The sequence below is a fragment of the Monodon monoceros genome, unplaced genomic scaffold (assembly GCF_005190385.1).
Source record: "Monodon monoceros isolate NGI ecotype Baffin Bay Population unplaced genomic scaffold, NGI_Narwhal_1 Super_Scaffold_18, whole genome shotgun sequence".
NCBI lineage: Eukaryota > Metazoa > Chordata > Mammalia > Artiodactyla > Monodontidae > Monodon > Monodon monoceros.
The window spans coordinates 115,448,199-115,467,506 of NW_021703774.1; the positions used below are offsets into that span (position 1 = coordinate 115,448,199).

Sequence of the window (19,308 nt, forward strand, 5' to 3'; positions counted from 1 at the left end):
AGAAGGGTAGTGGCAAATGCCGTAGAGGGAACAGGGAAGGTGAGAAGTGAAAAAAAGGCCATACGATTTTGTGAATAGTTTTTAAGAGGAAACTTTCTGTGGAGTGATGACAAGATCCAGTTTGCAAGTGGAAAATGGAAGAAGCAAGTATAGATTACTCTTGGGAAATTGGCAGTAAAAAGAAGAGAAATATAATTTGAGAAGGTAAAAAAAAAAAAAAAGATTTATTGGGAAAAACCTAACCATATTCATAGGGAAAAAAAAAAAGCCACTGAAAAAAACACTAAGAAGAAAAGAAACTGGTGAAGAAACTGATCTTAATCGAGATGGAAAGAAGGTAGAAAAGTTAACCTTAAAAAGGTTGAAAAGGGCTTCCCTGGTGGCGCAGTGGTTGAGCGTACGCCTGCTGATGCAGGGGACGTGGGTTCGTGCCCCGGTCCGGTAAGATCCCACATGCCGCGGAGCGGCTGGGCCCGTGAGCCATGGCCACTGAGCCTGCGCGTCCGGAGCCTGTGCTCCGCAACGGGAGAGGCCACAACAGTGAGAGGCCCGAGTACCGCAAAAAAAAAAAAAAAAGGTTGAAAGGTAATCTCTTCCTCTGAAATAGGAAGGAAGAGAAATAGGTGAAAAACAGAAATTCCAAAATAGAATTCTGAAGGAGGAAAAGGTTCAAGGACTCACCAGGATGACCTCAAGTCTCTCAAAAAGTATAGGAGGTAAATTTTTTTGTAGAGAGTAAGGTTATTGAGGGCTCAGGAAGAGTAGAAACATTTTGAAAGAGTTACTATAAGAAACCACATAGATTAATGGGACAGAAGAAAAAACTATTCAGTAAAATATTCAACCAAAGTTAGTATATACAAATTTGCAGTGGCTAAAATTAGCCTGAATATATTTTGAGCAGCATCAGGAAATCCAAAACCTAGAAGGCTACTGGAGAGGTTGCCCATAATTGGAATTTGGCAAGAGGAATTCTGAAGAACTAGGTAATGAGAGGTTCTTTAGAAGTGAAGCACTGCCAAAATTACTGGCGAAGGAATTCCAATGGAGTAGTTAGGCAAGTAAAGTCATAAAAGCAGTCTAGGAGGTCAAAAGACTGAGGAATGCAAAAGAAAAATTGAAGGCAGGTTAAGAAAGAGTGAAAGACACAGGAAACTGTTAATACTGAGGAAAATTTCATACTGCACCTAGCATAGTTTACTGAACACACTGGATTCTTAAAACAATATAAGGCAACTTGATGTAAAAACCTGAAAAAGGATTTCCAAAATTTCAGTTAACAGATGTGAATTCAGTGTTGGATCTACTGCTTCCTAGCAAATCACTTAAGCTCTATGAACCTCAGCTGTAAAAATGCACATAAAAATAATACCTTTATTATTTATCTTTTATTAGACCTAACTGCTTCATGAAGAGTTATGAGGCTTATATATGATAATGGATAGAAGAGCTTTGAAAACTATTTAAAAAGACATGAAAATGTTGTGCACAGTGATTTTTATTTTTAATGCTTACTTTACAGAGATTTCTTTTCTTATCATAAAGTCAGTGTAGTAACAAGTAGGAACTGAACTGTTTAACTTTTGTTTCCTATCTTATTAGTAGGTATGCTGGGAAAAGTTATCATAGATCAAACAAAAAAAGTTTTGAGAAGTAAAAAGGATTTTCTTTATTTAGGAATTAGGTTTTTGTTTTAAATATTTTAATTATTAATTATATATATTTAGATCCGAGGCCATAATAAAAATGTACACTAAAAGTATTTTCTTGAATTTGAAAAACAATTCTTATTGCTAAAGAGTTTCTTACCAAAATTTGTCTGGTTATTTGACTTGTGATTTCTTTGGCATCCAAGACAATTGATGGTGGGAGTGACGACACCTCTGCAGCTTTTAATCCTAAAATTATCAAGAATGGGGCTTCAATATTATTATTGCTGGTTTTGTTAAGTTTGTTTTAATCAGTATTAATCTTTTCTTCACAGATTTAAATTTCCTTTCTTAGGTATTTATGAACTACTTAATTCTCAAAATTAAGTTTCCCTAAGTTCTGGATGACAACTTACCAATTATGAGATTTAATTACTTGCTAAGACATGTAAGACAAATTAGAATATCAATTACCTCTGAAGATACCTCTGAGATAGCAGAAAACATGATAGGGAAAGGAAAAGAGGTAATAAAAAAATCAAATGGTAGTAATAACATTGAACTTCCAACTACAAATTCAGTTGGTTTATAGGTCAAAGGAAATAACAGGTTTTTCAGGGTAGAAGAAAGTGTAGTCAGAGATAACCCTACAGCTGAATATTCATCTATCTAGCGGATCAACGAGGGAAGAATTTCTCTGAAGACATAATGGTAGGTGACTACTCTTCATGCAAATTCAAATACCAACTAGTATTCTCATGTTCCCAGATTTTTATTGTGTAAATGCCTTATAGGCTTTCTACTATGTGCTAATAGTTTATTTATTGCTTTAGAGGCAACAGAAGCAACACTAACATTTATTTAGAAGTTACTAATTGCTAGGCACTATGCTAGGCAGTTTGTATTTAATAATTCATTTAATCTTCACAAATCCATATATATCACCATTTAATAGATGAAACTGAGGCTTATAAAGATTAAACATCTGATACAAATTAAGTTATCCATTTGATTTTCCCATTTCAAATAGCAAAACAAAGATGCTATTTTTACCCTCACAAATGTCACATTCATAGCTAAAATAAGTTTTGGAACTTTATGTGTAAAATTCAACTGAAAATTCCCTCAATCTGTGCCACTTTACATGTCACAGAATGATTTAGATAGAAAATATCTAACCAAGTTTATGAACACACATAATTTGGTAATACATTCCATTTTAAGACTTAAGATTTAGTTATCAAGTTCCCTGAATCTGAAGAAAACAGAGGGATGCTGTTACTGAAAGAGTGTCTAAGAAATACATAATTTTCAATTCATTATATAACTTGCAAATATAAACTAATTACATTTTTCTAAGGATAGAAACTATACTTCTGGGACTTTCATGTATTGTATTCTACATAGTTACTGTTAATATGTTTTAAAATAAGCTTAATATATATAAAATGTGAGTTTGACATAGAAAATACAGTCTTAGATCATATAAGCACTCAAAAGAATGAAAAGGAAAGTTGCTTAGACTGACAGTCAGGTAAAGAGAAGAAAGTTTGTCTTACAAGAATATGTAGTGTTTCAGTGTATATATATAATTTCTATATGCAATACCATAATTTTTTTCTTCTGTAAGTCCCTTAGAAAGTCTGTAGGTATACAAGATTGCTTCTTTATTTCTTGAGGTGTTCTTTACATGTTGAACTTCAAAATGCACGTTTTCTACATTAGGATATAGAACATCTATATGGCATAGTTCCAGGAAATGTGTAGCGAACAGTGTAAATGCCTAGAATATACAACAATGAATATCAGTATTTTTAAATGAACTAGAAAATTTTATTTTAACTATTTAAACGTAAATTTTTAGTTTAACCTTCTAAGTAGCTTAGCAGAAATGTAGAAATGAAACTGATGAACTTTGACGCTAACATGGTCAATTCATCTTAAAATGTTTTGAAATTTTATATTCAATGAAGAAAAAATATTTATTATGATTACACACACACGTATGTTACGCTATGGGAAAGAGAACAAATGCAAAAATCCTAAAAAAAGAAACCTGAAGATATTGAAAGGATGAAGTTTACCAGAAATAAAGCTACTAACTGAGGTAATCATTTATTAGAGAAGTAATCCACAAATGAAATAATAAAATTTCCCTCAACTTTTAAAAATCTTTACTTTAAAACTAGCTTCCTTCCATATAAGTAGTTTTGGGAAAGTGAAATCAATGGATTGTCTTAGGTATTTGAAATTGCAAAGGTTTCTGCTTTTATATTTGCATTGTGTTTGGGATAGGTGCTTAAGGGGAAAAAACGTTGAGGACACTGCTTAGTACAATGATTCTTAAACTTTAGTAATCCCATGGAGAGCTTGTTAAAGATGCGAATTCTTGGTGCTTATCCCGCTCACATTCTAACAATCAGCAGTGTAATTTAGGGCCCCAGGGAACTGCATTTTCCCTAAGTACTTTAGGTGATTTTGATGGAGGTGGTTCAAGTGACTTTTGACCAGCGCAGTGGCTTCCTGCCCAGAGTTACTGAAGCAGAAGGAGATATGACTCTAACTCGTTATGTTTTAAGATACAAGTGAGAAACTAAATAGGTGATTAGTGGAAATTTTAAATATTAAGACATTAAAAAGAAAATATCTGACTGGCAAATGGCTATCAACTATGGAAAGGGGGTAGCAAAGGGAGGAAAAATAATAAATCTCAAAAACTACTAAACAAACCAAAAGGTGGTATAAAACAAACCAAATTTACAAAGCAACAGGAAAATATTTAGAAACCCAGTAAACTATCAATATTTAGAAGCTAGAGATCATGTTCATAATAACAATAACATGCTCAAATTTTATATATCAAATCAATCTATTCTAGTAACTCTGTAAACTCTATTTTGGGTTAATTAGACTTAACGAATAATTATTCAGGACCTTTATATTGCAAGGATTGTGCTAGGCACTAAAGATACTAGATTAGAAATTAGGCTCCTTAAAAGTAAGTAGCGGGCTTCCCTGGTGGCGCAGCGGTTGAGAGTCCGCCTGCCGATGCAGGGGACACGGGTTCGTGCCCAGGTCCAGGAAGATCCCACATGCCGCAGAGCGGCTGGGCCCGTGAGCCATGGCGGCTAAGCCTGCGCGTCCGGAGCCTGTGCTCCGCAATGGGAGAGGCCACAACAGTGAGAGGCCCGCGTACCGAAAAAAAAAAAGTAGCAATATTTATATTTTTACTATCAAGCCAGCTGCTTCAGGATGGTGGGGAACATGATAAGACAAGTGAATTCCATGAACACGGGCCCATTGCTGCATTGCATTTGTTAGGAAGTGAGTTCCTTAACCAGAAGCAATTCTGCAATTCTGTATGGAATACTGTGATGGTGGATAAAGCATTCTGTTAAGTTCACGGGTGGTAGTTTTTGCAGAAGCCACATATGCAGAAGCCACAAGGTAACTCTGTATCCACAGTAAGTATCTAGTCCAGTAAGAACAAGTTGCTGCCCTTTTCATGATGGAAGTGGTCCAACATAATCAACCTGCCACCAGGCAGCTGGCTAGTCATCTTGGGGAATGGTGCTGTATCAGAGGCTCAGTGCAGACTGGGCACTCAGGGATGGCTGTGGCCAGGTTGGCCATGGTGAGTGGAAATTTATGTTGCTGAGCCCATACACAACCTCCATCCATGCTACCATGGCCACTTTGTTCATAAGCCCCGTGGGTGATGGCAGGGGTGGCTGAGGAAAGAGGCCGACTGATACCCACAGAACAGGTCATCCTATCCAATTGATTATTAAAATCCTCCTCTCCTGAGGCCACTCTTTGGTAAGCATTCACATGGGACACAAATATATTTACATTTTTTTTGCTTATTCAGAGAGATTTATCCACATCCCTCTTCCCCAAACATCCTTGTCACCAATTTTCCAAAAATGTTCCTTCCAAGTCTCAGCCATACCATTGGCCACAGCCCATGAATTGATATATAATCACACAACCGGCCATTTCTCCTCACAAGCAAAATAACAAACAGGTACAATGCTTCAAGTTCTGCCCAGTCAGACAATTTTCCTTCACCAGTGTCCTTCAGGGACTATAAAGGGACTATAGTGCTAGAGCTGTCCACTTTTGGGTAGCACCTGAATATCATACAAAACGATCTGTAAACAAGGTAAGTCTTCTCTTCCCCTGTCAACTCTCTATAAGGCCACAGGTACAAGGTGAAAGAAAGTAGTTTAGTAGGAGTGGGGACCATGAGTACTTGGGCCATGCCTTCATGTAACTTACTTGTGCCTTCAGGGACTTCTCAGGCCCAATCATGTATATACCCCTTCCATTTGATGATGGAGTGCTGCTGTGCATGCCCAACGTTATGGCTGGTGGATCAGATAACACCCAGCTCATGATGGGCAGCTCAGGTCACATGATAACATGGTGGCCCGTGGTTAATCATTGTGTCTCTACTAAGGCACAGTAGCAGGCCATGAGCTGTTTCTCAAAAGGACAGTAGTTATCTACAGAGGATGGCAGGGCTTTGGGCTTTGCTCCAAACTCCTAATGCCCTGTGCTACAAGTCACCTACAAAGGGCCTGCCAAAGGGGCCAAATAGCATCTCTTATCTGTCACTGATACTTCAAACGCTATTGGACCTGCTTGATCATATGGCCTAAGTAGCAGAGCAGCTTGCAAGGCTGAACCTGTTGCAGAGCCTTCTCCCACTCTGAGCCCCATGCAAAACTTGCAGTATTCAGGTCACTTGGTAAATGGGCTGGAGTAACACATCCAAATGAGAAATAGGTTGCTTCTAAAATCCAAAGAAGCCAACGATATATTTTGCCTCTTTTTAGCTGTAGGACAGGCCAGGTGTAACAACTTATATTTCACCTTAGAAGGGATAACTCAACATGCCCCATGTCACTGGACTCCTAGAAATTTCACTGAGGTAGAAGGCCCCTATACTTTTTCCCTTTTTTACATTTTTTAAAAATTGAAGTATAGTTAATTTACAATATTGTGTTAGTTTTAATTGTATAGCAAAGTGATTGAGTTATACATATATGTATATTCTTTTCCAGATTATTTTCTATTATAGGTTATTACAAGATATTGAGTATACTTCCCTGTGTTATGCAGGAGGTCCTTGTTGTTTACCTATTTTATATACAGTAGCATATATACGTTAATCCTAAACTCCTGATTTATGTCTCCCCCAACCCCTGGTATCCCTTTGGTAACCATAAGTTTGTTTTCTATGTCTGTGAGTCTATTTCTGTTTTGTAAAATAAGTTCATTTGTATCATTTTGTTTAGATTCCACATGTGAGTGATATCATATGATACTTGTCTTTCTCTGACTTACTTCACTTAATATGATAATCTCTAGGTCCATCCATGTTGCTGCAAATGGCATTATTTCATTCTTTTTTATGGTTGAGTAGTATTCCAGTGTGTGTGTGTGTGTATACACACACACACATATACATACCACATCTTCTCTAGCCATTCATCTGTCTATGGACATTTAGGTTGCTCCCATGCCTTGGCTATTGTATATAGTGCTGCTATGAATACTGGGGTGCATGTATCTTTTCAAATTATAGTTTTCTCTGGATATATGCCCAGGAGTGGGATTTGGTGGATCATACAGTAGCTCTATTTTTGGTTTTTTAAGGAATCTCCATACTGTTCTCCAGAGTGACCGCACCAATTTATATTCCCACCAACAGTGTAGGAGGGTTCCTTTTTCTCCACACCCTCTCTAGTATTTATTATTTGTAGACTTTTTAATGATGGCCATTCTGACTGGTGAGAGGTAATATCTCATTGTAGTTTTGATTTGCATTTCTCTAATAATTGGCAATACTGAGCATCTTTTCATAGGTGCCTGTTGGCCATCTATATGTCTTCTTTGGGGAAGTGTCTGTTTAGATCTTCTGCCCGTTTTTTGATTGGGTTGTTTGTTTTTTTGATATTAAGCTGTATGAGCTGTTTGTATATTTTGGAAATTAAGCCCTTGTATGTAGCATCATTTGCAAATATTTTCTCCCATTCTGTAGATTGTCTTTTTGTTTTGTTTACGATTTACTTTGCTGTGCAAAAGCTTTTAAATTTAATTAGGTCCCATTTGTTTATTTTTGGTTTTATTTCTATTACTCTAGGAGACAGATCCAAAAAGATATTGCTGCAATTTATGTCAGAGAGTATTCTGCCTATATTTTCCTCTAGGAGTTTTATAGTCTTACATTTATGTCTTTAATCCATTTTGAGTTTATTTTTGTTTATGGTGTTAGAGAATGGTCCAATTTCATTCTTTTACATGTAGCTGTCCAACTTTCCCAGTACCACTTATTGAAGAGACTGTCTTTTCTCCATTATATATTCTTGCCTCCTTTGTCATAGATTACTTGACCATAGGTGCATGGGTTTATTTCTGGGCTTTCTATCCTGTTCCATTGATTGGTTTTTGTGCCAGTACCATACTGTTTTAATTACTGTAGCTTTGTAGTATAGTCCAAAGTCAGGGAGGTTGATTCCTCCAGCTTCGTTCTCCTTTCTCAAGATTACTTTGGCTATTTGGGGTCTTTTGTGTTTCCATACAAATTAAAAAATTCTTTGTTCTACTTATGTAAAAAATGCAATTGGTAATTTGACAGGGATTGCACTGAATCTGTAGATTGCCTTGGAGTACAGTCATTTTAACAATATTGATTCATCCAATCCAAGAACAGGGTATATCTTTCAATCTGTTTGTGTTGTCTTCAATTTCTTTCATCATCTTCTAAGTTTTCAGAGTACAGGTCTTTAGGCCCCTGTACTCTTGTTGGATTTATCTCCCCTTTCTGACACACAGATGTCTTACCAATAAGTCTAGAGTAGTTGCTACTTTGTTCTCACTAGGTCCAATCAGCATAATGTTATCAATGTAATGGACCAGTGTGATATCCTGTCGAAAGGAAAGTAATCAAGATCCTTACAAACTAGATTATGACGGAGTTGGAGAGATGATATACCCTTGAAGTTGGACAGTGAAGGGGTACTGCTGACCCTGCCAGCTGAAAGCAAACTGCTTCTGGTGATCTTTATTGACAGGTATGGAGAAAAATGCATTGGCTAGATCAATTAGCCACATACCAGGTACCAGGGGATATGTTAATATGCTCAAGCAATGAAATCTCATCTGGTACAAATAGCTGCAATTGCAGTCACCACCTGGTTAAGGTTACAATTATTCATTGTCATTCTCCAAGGTCCATCTGTCTTCTGCACAGGCAAAATAGATGAGTTAAATGGGAATGTGATGGGAATCACCACCCCTGCAACTTTCAAGTCCTTGATGGTGGCACTAATGTCTCCAATCTCTCTAGGAATGGGGTACTGCTTTGGGTTACTATTTTCCTACCAAGAAACAGTTCTAGTGGCTTCCATTTGCTCTCTCCTACCATAACAGTCCTCACTCCACAGGTCAGGGAACCAATGTGGGGATTTTACCAGCTGCTGAATACACATATCCCAATTATACATTCTAGAACTGGGAAAATAATCACAAGATGGGTTGCATACCCATTGGGCTCACTGTAAGATAGACCTGAGCTAAAACTCCACTGATCATCTGACTTCCATAAGCCCTACCCTGACTGGTAAACCACAGTGATGTTTTGGGTCTCTGTAATTAGAGTCAGTTCAGAGCCAGTGTCTAGTAGCCCTCAAAAAGCCTGATTATTTCCTCTTTCCCCAGTGCACAGTTACCCTGGTAAAAGGCTGTAGGTCCCTTTGGAGAAGGCTGGGAGAAAAATTAACATAATACATTTTTGGAGTGTACCAGAGTCCCTCCTCCTGGGGATCTGGCTTCCCCTTCATTTAAGAACTTCTAGATCTGTAAACTGGCTCAGATCTAGAAACTGGCTGAAGGGCCCTGACTCTCTTTTTTATGGTTCAGGCTAGACTTTTGTTCACCTGACCTAAAACTTTTCTGCTTATACAGATCACGTAAGAATTTAATAAGCTTCCTTTCTATTTCACTTCTAGGGACACCACAATCAACTAGCCAATGCCATATGACTGCCCAAGTCAAGACTATTCTGATTGCTGCTTGGACTGTGCTGTCTGTTTTGGTAACCACGCCTGTCTTGCCTTTGGTAGTAGAGTACCATCCATTGGTACATCCTGCTACGGCAAGATCCAATTACTCCCACTGTATTCAGGTTTCCTAATTCAGTGACTGCAGTTTCCACTGTAAGATATGACCTACAGAGAAGAGTGATCACAGAGCTCTTTAAGGATGTTGGGGCTCTCCTCACAAATTTATTTCTCACAGTCACGGTGAAAGGTATGTCTTCTGGACCCTTGCAGAGTAAGTGAGTAGCTCTTAAATGACAAATCCATAACATTCCAATCTCCCTAATCCTCTGAATCTTTTCCTTTACATTAAACCAAGGCAGATACAGCATATGCAAGTCACTCACTATGGGCTACATTTTGGTTCATGTTTCAACTAACGAACCAAACATCCCGAGCTGCAACATGAAATTCAAAACCTCTGCTTAGTGAGTACATATCAATAAATTTAGCCTTATCCAACTTCATGTTCCTTCCATCATTATCCCACATCCTTAATATTCAGTTCCATACATGTTCCTCAGATTTCTATCTGTATTTATTAGAAAACTCAAGTAGTTCTTTTGAAGTGTAGTGTACCTCCTCATGGGCCACACTTCATACCTCACTTTTACGGGCCTGCTGGGACCTGAGTCTATTTATAGTTTAGAAGCATAGAAGGATGGTAAGGGTGGATCCTGAGGAGAATTAGCATTGTTTTACATGGCAACTGCCTTAGGGGAAGTCATTACAGTTTCTTCAGACAAAGCAGACTTAATCCCCTCATATGGGCTGGGGATGCTACTCACACTGAGGGCAGAGAAGCCTCTTCCACTGGCAAAGAAGACTCATTAGAACTTAGAGGTTCAATGTCCCCAGCTTTATTAGAGTCTTCCCACATGTCTCCACTCCAACCTTCAGGATCCCATTCCTTCCCAATCAATGTTTTGACTTTAAAAATAGAGTCGCTACTATGTGGCTGGGAGTTCAACTTGCATTGTAATTCAGCCAGTCAAAGAATGAGACTCTGGGTTTGATTTTCAGTAACCCCAGGCTATAGGAGATAAGAGTCTCCTTCAGGACATACATAGAAGCTTTCAGGTCATTTAGGCACGATTTACTCAGGAATTTGAATTCCTGAACTCATCTTTTTTTTCCCCAATTTGTTCAGCAAATTAGAAGCAACCAGCCAATTTCATTATATTTGTTAGTTTGCCAAAAACGTTTGAAAGTATCATATACACAGTTACCCAGCTCCTTGCTTCTTATAAGTGGTTGATTAAGAATATCCAATGGTGGGACTTTCGTGGTGGCACAGTAGTTAAGAATTCACCTGCAAATGCAGGTGACATGGGTTCGAGCCCTGGTCCAGGAAGATCCCACATGCCACGGAGCAACTAAGCCTGTGCACCACAACTACTAAGCCTGTGCTCTAGAGCCCGTGAGCCACAACTACCGAGCCTGCGTGCCAGAACTACTGAAGCCCGCGCGCCTAAAGCCCATGCTCCGCAACAAGAGAAGCCACCGCAATGAGAAGCCCGCACACCACAGTGAAGAGTAGCCTCCACTTGCTGCAACTAGAGAAAGCCTGTGTGCAGCAACAAAGACCCAATGCAGCCAAAAATAAATTAATTAATAAATTAATTATTTAAAAAAATTTTAAAAAAGAATATCCAATGGTGATATCTTGCATATTTCTATTGCTAGATCACACTATGGACTACCAGTGCTTTCTTTACTACTGGAAATAGAGTCATTAGTATCTTTAAATCTAATTAGCTTAGAAAATCGATTCTAGAAACTCCAGAACTAACTCAAAACATTCATCCTTAAAATTCTGTTCCCCTAGAACCACTCTTGATATTAAAATCTGTATTAGTCAGGGTTCTCCAGAGAAACCAAATTAACAGGATATATTTTTGTGCGTGTGTACGTGGGTGTGTGTCTGTGTCTCTGTCTGTCTGTAGAGAGAAAGAGAAAGATTTATTATAAGGAATTGGCTCACATGATTATGGAGACTGACAAGTCCCCAAATCTGCAATCATCAAGCTACAGACTCAGGAAAGCTAATGATGTAGTTCCACTCCAAGTCCAAAGGCCTGAGAACAACGAGGGTCAATGGTGTAGTTCTAGTCTAAATGTTAGCATGCTCAAGACCCAGAAAGAGCTGATGTTTCAGTTCCAGACTAAAGGCAGGAAAGAACCGATGTTCAAGACTGAAGGTAGTCAGGCAGGAGTTTCCTCCTACTCCAAGGGGTCAATCTTTTCATTTTATTCAGGCCTTCAACTGGGCCCCACTCAAAAGTGACTGGCTAAGGCTCACCCACATTAGAAAGGGCAATCTGCTTTACTCATTCTACCAATTCAAATTCTAATCTCATTCAGAAACACCCTCACAGATACACCCAGAAAATGTCTGACCAAATGTCTGGGTACTCCATAGACCAGTCAAGCTGACATATAAAATTCAGCAACACTGTTACTAATTAGCCTTTAATCCCAATAAGTAATATATGCATCTTATTTATATGAGAAATTCTTATCGACTGAAAGAGATTCAGAATTACAAAGACTAATGTTATCTATTAACATTAGTTCTGATTCATCACATATCCTTCTTTAAGTATAAAATAAGATTTTTCTCAAAAAAGAAAAAAAAACATGAAAATATTTTAAAAAAAGAAAAAAAAAGAAAAAAAGATTTTTCTCATTCTATATATAATAAATCACTGTGGACTCTTATTTAAGGTATAGAACCTCATCTTAGGGATATTTTAAGGTACTTTAAATATAGTAAAATATTTTTATTTAAGTTTTTTCATACCAGTATATATTTTGAGTGATTATCTAAAAAGATATTTTACAAGTTACCTTAATAATAGAGCAAAAATCATAGTTTAGCATAGTTGATTTATGAAAAAAACATTTCCTTTAAAGAAGTGAAATCTCAGCTAAGTAGATTTTCCATAAAGTGACTTCAGACACATAGTTTACTTCATGTTGTGACATCACAGTCAATGTTATTACACATAGAGTCAATTATTGAAATGTTTTCATGTTTTGCTATTTAATTTGATTAAATTAAAGCCAAGTGACTAGTTTTGACATTATTTTTATTTCTTGATTTCCTCCTTTCCTTTTATACATCATGACTATCATATTAACTGTTCTTGCTTCCATCAGAAATGAAGAAAATATAAATGCTATGGTATGTTTTTATTAACTAAAATTGTTTAATGAGCCATTTTGTAGGTGCCTGTAAAATCCAATTGTGATGAATTTATAAAGGATACATCAAAAAAGGACTCAACACATTATTTACAATAGCCAAGGTATGGAAGCAACCTAAGTGTCCATCAACAGGTATATGGAGGGCTTCCCTGGTGGCGCAGTGGTTAAGAATCCACCGGCCAATGCAGGAGACACGGGTTCAAGCCCTGGTCCGGGAAGATCCCACATGCCATGGAGCAACTAAGCTCGTGCACCACAACTACTGAGCCTGCACTCTAGAGCCTGTGGGCCACAACTACCGAGCATATGTGCCACAACTACTGAAGCCCACGCACCTAGAGCCCGTGCTCCCAACAAGGGAAGCCACCGCAATGAGAAGCCCGTGCACCACAACCAAGAGTAGCCCCCGCTCACTGCAAGCAGAGAAAAGCCCATGCAAAGAAACAAAGACCCAATGCAGCCAAAAACAAAATAAATAAAATAAATAAATTTATAAAAATAGATATGTGGATAAAGAAGATGTGGTGTATATATATATATATATATACATACATATATATATCACACATACACAGTGGAACACTACTCAGCCATTAATAAGAATGAAAATTCAATGTTTCAGATGTACAGCAAAAGAATATATATATATATATATATATATATTATTTTTCAGATTCTTTTCCATTATAGGTTATTGCAAGATATTATAGTTCCCCATGCTACGGTAGGTCCTTGTTGTTTATCTATTTTGTATACAATACTGTGTATCTGTTAATCCCTAGTTTACCCCTCCCCACTTTTCCTTGGTAACCTTAAGTTTGTTTTCCATGTCTGAAAAAAGAATGACATTTTGCCATTTGCAGCAACATGGATGGACTTGGAGGGCATTATGCTAAGTGAAATAAGTCAGACAGAGAAAGACAAATACTGTATGGTATCACTTATATGTAGAATCTAAAACTACAACACAAAGTGAATAAAACAAAAAGAAACAGACTCACAGATATAGAGAACAAACTAGTGGCTACCAGTGGGGAGAGGGAAGGAGGCAGAGGCAATATATGGGCAGGGGAAAAAAGAAAAAGGGTTATTATGGGATTATATGAAATTATCTGGGTGAAACTTTTGAAAATTGTAAGGCACTGTACAATTTTTAAATTTTTTCATTCAATAAAAGAAATTTTAAAAACGGGCTCAAAATTAATGTACTTAAAATAAATAGAGAAGAATACCTTTAAGCTCAGCAGATATTCACAAACAGCGTAACAAATGCCAATACCTTCTTCTGTATTAGTACCTCTGCCAAGTTCATCAATTAATATGAGTGATTTGTCATTAGCATTATGTAGAATATATGCTATCTGAAAATATAATTTCAGTATTATTCATTGTGACCAAACAGCTGTCACTATTATAGGAAAAAATGAGGAAAAATCCAGTCTCATAATTAGTTCATTTGAAATACAGTTTTACAGAGAAATCCTGCTGAGCAGAAACTAACGCATTGCTTTTCTTTCTAAAAATCTCATTACTAGTAATTCCAATAGAATAAATGTATTAACAGAATATATTTTTGGAGTGGACATAGTCATATGCATATGTGTATGAGACAACAGGGTAAATAAACATTATCTAAAATATTGATATTTCAGATACAGTGAAATAAACCAATGAATTAAATGTTTAAATAAAGCACAAAGATGGTCGTTTTCTTCTCTACAAATGATTAATCAATTGTTGTCATAAAACGCTCGGAACTATCTCTCAAATTTATTTTACCATCTCTATAGCCAGTAAAAATGAAAAGAAAAATTTAGGGAAAAGCATCCAAGTCCATTGATCCCCAATTAAAGAAACTTAAACTCATGCCCAATAAAGACGTATGTCATGACACAATAGTAACCTTCGTGGCCATTTTACCTTTCCATAGGACTAAGCTTCTTGAGAGCTAGGACCACCTAAAAATACACCTCAAACACCTAGTATATTGCTATATTCTCCCATATATAGTCAACACATACTAAATAATTATATAAATATCATATACTGTGGGCAAATAACTTTATTCTCCCACTATCTAAAGAAAAAAAGTTATCTGCATAGTGATCCAATAACTCCTACCTACTAAAGATAGCCCAAGAGCTATACTGAATTCCTTTAGCCATTCAAGCTTACTTGACATTTGCTCAGATCAAAAATAGGTGATGCTACGTACTTTGTTAGAGGAAGTGAAAATTCTACAAGAGCACAGAAGAGGATGATTTTTAAAAGCCTTTTAACACAGTGATCTTTTATTTTAAAATCAAGCCTAACAGGAACAATAGATACTATGCAAAATGTTCCTGACTAGGTCATTGTTTTCTGAAGTCTTTTATATATTTCACACAGAAACATGAATGCGCATTTTTATCACTCAATAATACTAGCTTTTTCTTTAAAGCTGTATTTTCCATTAAAACATTTGGTTCCATTTCCACATAAGACAGAAATTAGGAAGCTGTCTTTGACTGCCCTCTGGCTCTTGTAGAGGAGTATAAACATATCTGCATGCTTTAGTATAAGAATACTTTCTTATGTTATAACTGACCATTAATAGGAGAATTCAATATGATTTTAACAGAAGAAAAGTTGAGCCTGGGTACCTCTTTCATTTCCTTCATAAATGTTGATGAATTTGTTTCAATATCATCATCAGTGCTTATTCTTGTAAAAATCTGTTCAGCAATTCTAAAAGAAGCATATTCTGCTGGAACATATGATCCTATAAAATATAAGGTCAAAGTAAACTGAGATGCTTTTATAAAACATAAGTACTACTAACATTTTGCACTTTCCACCAACTCAGATTATTTACTAGGCTGTCTAAGAATTAATGTGGTGGAAAGATCACTGGGTATGGAACTAGAAGATGTGGCCCCAGCTCTGTCATTTACTGTACAACCTTGGACAGCACTTAAGTCTCCCAGCTTCATCTTCCTCACATAAAAAATGGAAATACTTACCCTACCTATTGTACAGTTATTTGGAAGTTGAAAATAGATAATATATATTCAAGTATATTAGAAAGATTTGTTATAAACTTGATAAAAATTTTATATAATATATTTAGATGATAAAGAATACTCAAAATACGTAAATCTGAAGGAAATGGTTATGAAGCTCAAGTTGATAAAATCATTATAGAAAGATATATTAGGAAATATCTCTTATTAGAAGAGTACAGAAATACCCACAATTAGAATGAATGCAAAACACTTAATTTTGTTTTTTAAGGTTAACAGCTGATCTTTATTTCTTATTTATTTTTTACATCATTATTGGAGTATAACTGCTTTACAATGGTGTGTTAGTTTCTGCATTATAACAAAGTGAATCAGTTATACATATACATATGTTCCCATCTCTTCCCTCTTGTGTCTCCCTCCCTCCCACCCTCCCTATCCCACCCCTCTAGGTGGTCACAAAGCACCAAGCTGATCTCCCTGTGCAATGAGGCTGCTTCCCACTAGCTATTTTATGTTTGGTAGTGTATATATGTCCATGCCACTCTCTCACTTTGTCTCAGCTTACCCTTTCCCCTCCCCATATCCTCAAGTCCATTCTCTAGTAGGTCTGTGTCTTTATTCCTGTCTTACCCCTAGGTTCTTCATGACATTTTTTTTCTTCGATTCCATATATATGTGTTAGCTTACGGTATTTGCCTTTCTCTTTCTGACTTACTTCACTCTGTATGACAGACTCTAGGTCCATCCATCTCACTACAAATAACTCAATCTCGTTTCTTTTTTTTTTTTTTTCAGGTACACGGGCCCTCACTGTTGTGGCCTCTCCTGTTGCTGAGCACAGGCTCCGGACGCGCAGGCTCAGCGGCCATGGCTCACAGGCCCAGCCGCTCCGCGGCATGTGGGACCTTCCCGGACTGGGGCACGAACTCGTGCCCCCTACATCGGCAGGCAGACTCTCAACCACTGTGCCACCAGGGAAGCCCCAATTTCGTTTCCTTTTATGGCTGAGTAATATTCCATTGTATATATGTGCCACATCTTCTTTATCCATTCATCCGATGATGGGCTCTTAGGTTGTTTCCATCTCCTGGCTATTGTAAATAGAGCTGCAATGAACATTTTGGTACATGACTCTTTTGAATTATGGTTTTCTCAGGGTATATGCCCAGTAGTGGGATTGCTGGGTCATATGGTAGTTCTGTTTGTAGTTTTTTAAGGAATCTCCATACTGTTCTCCATAGTGGCTGTATCAACCTACATTCCCACCAGCAGTGCAAGAGTGTTCCCTTTTCTCCACACCCTCTCCAGCAATTATTGTTTCTAGATTTTTTGATGATGGACATTCTGACCAGTGTAAGATGATATCTCATTGTAGTTTTGATTTGCATTTTTCTAATGATTAATGATGCTGAGCATTCTTTCATGTGTTTGTTGGCACTCTGTATTATCTTCTTTGCAGAAATGTCTATTTAGGTCTTCTGCCCATTTTTGGATTGGGTTGTTTGTTTTTTTGTTACTGAGCTGTATGAGCTGCTTGTAAATTTTGGAGATTAATCCTTTGCCAGGTGGTTCATTGGCAAATATTTTCTCCAATTCTCAGGATTGTCTTTTGGTCTTGTTTATGGTTTCCTTTGCTGTGCAACAGCTTTGAAGTTTCATTAGGTCCCATTTGTTTATTTTTATTTCCATTTCTCTAGGAGGTGGGTCAAAAAGGATCTGGCTGTGATTTATGTCATAGAGTGTTCTGCCTATGTTTTCCTCTAAGAGTTTGATAGTGTCTGGCCTTACATTTAGGTCTTTAATCTATTTTGAGCTTATTTTTGTGTATAGTGTTAGGGAGTGTTCTAAACTCATACTTTTACATGTACCTGTCCAGTTTTCCTAGCACCACTTATTGAAGAGGCTGTCCTTTTTCCACTGTACATTTCTGCCTCCTTTAGAAAAGATAAGGTGACCATATGTGTGTGGGTTTATCTCTGGGCTTTCTATCCTGTTCCATTGATCTATATTTCTGTTTTTATGCCAGTACCATACTGTCTTGATTACTGTAGCTTTGTAGTACAGGCTGAAGTCAGGGAGCCTGATTCCTCCAGCTCCGTTTTTCGTTCTCAAGATTACTTTGGCTATTCGGGGTCTTTTATGTTTCCATATAAATTCTGAAATTTTTTGTTCTAGTTCTGTGAAAAATGCCAGTGGTAGTTGGATAGGGATTGCATTGAATCTGTAGATTGCTTTGGATAGTAGAGTCATTTTCACAATGTTGATTCTTCCAATCCAAGAACATGCTATATCTCTCCATCTATTTGTATCATCTTTAATTTCTTTCATCAGTGTCTTATAATTTTCTGCATACAGGTCTTTTGTCTCCTTAGGTAGGTTTATTCTTAAATATTTTATTCTTTTTGTTGCAATGCTAAATGGGAGTGTTTCCTTAATTTCACTTTCAGATTTTTCATCATTAGTGTAAAGGAATGCCAGAGACTTCTGTGCATTAATTTTGTATCCTGCTACTTTACCAAATATTGATTAGCTCTAGTAGTTTTCTGGTAGCATCTTTAGGATTCTCTATGTATAGTATCACGTCATCTGCAAACAGTCACAGCTTTACTTCTTCTTTCATGATTTGGATTCCTTTTTATTTCCTTTTCTTCTCTGTTTGCTGTGGCTAAAACTTCCAAAACTATGTTGAATAAGAGTGGTGAGAGTGGGCAACCTTGTCTTGTTCCTGATCTTAGTGGAAATGCTTTCAGTTTTTCACCTTTGAGGACGATGTTGGCTGTGGGTTTGTCATATATGGCCTTTATTATGTTGAGGTAAGTTCCCTCTATGCCTACTTTCTGGAGGGTTTTTATCATAAATGGTGTTGAATTTTGTCAAAAGCTTTCTCTGCATCTACTGAGATGATCATATGTTTTTTCTCCTTCAATTTGTTAATATGGTGTATCACATTGATTGATTTGCGTATATTGAAGAATCCTTACATTCCTGGGGTAAACCCCACTTGATCATGGTGTATGACCCTTTTAATGTGCTGTTGGATTCTGTTTGCTAGTATTTTGTTGAGGATTTTTGCATCTATGTTCCTCAGTGATATTGGTCTGTAGTTTTCTTTCTTTATGACATCCTTGTCTGGTTTTGGTATCAGGGTGACGGTGGCCTCGTAGAATGAGTTTGGGAGTGTTCCTCCCTCTGCTATATTTTGGAAGAGTTTGAGAAAGATAGGTGTTAGCTTTTCTCTAAATGTTTGATAGAATTCGCCTGTGAAGCCATCTGGTCCTGGACTTTTGTTTGTGGGAAGATTTTTAGTCACATTTTCAATTTCAGTGCTCGTGATTG

The 19,308-nt window shown here is 37.1% G+C and overlaps 1 protein-coding gene across 1 annotated transcript in view; it reads right to left on the reverse strand.

Annotated features, from left to right (window-relative positions):
* The window catches only part of MSH4 (mutS homolog 4), a 96,207-nt gene that overhangs the window by 2,986 nt on the left and 73,913 nt on the right, over positions 1–19,308 (reverse strand). The window contains exons 16-19 of the mRNA XM_029229791.1: positions 15,610–15,728; positions 14,200–14,328; positions 3,258–3,432; positions 1,810–1,898 (exon numbers count right to left, since the gene is read on the reverse strand). Coding sequence (XP_029085624.1) covers positions 1,810–1,898; positions 3,258–3,432; positions 14,200–14,328; positions 15,610–15,728 — 512 coding nt within the window. The remainder of the gene's footprint in view (positions 1–1,809; positions 1,899–3,257; positions 3,433–14,199; positions 14,329–15,609; positions 15,729–19,308) is intronic.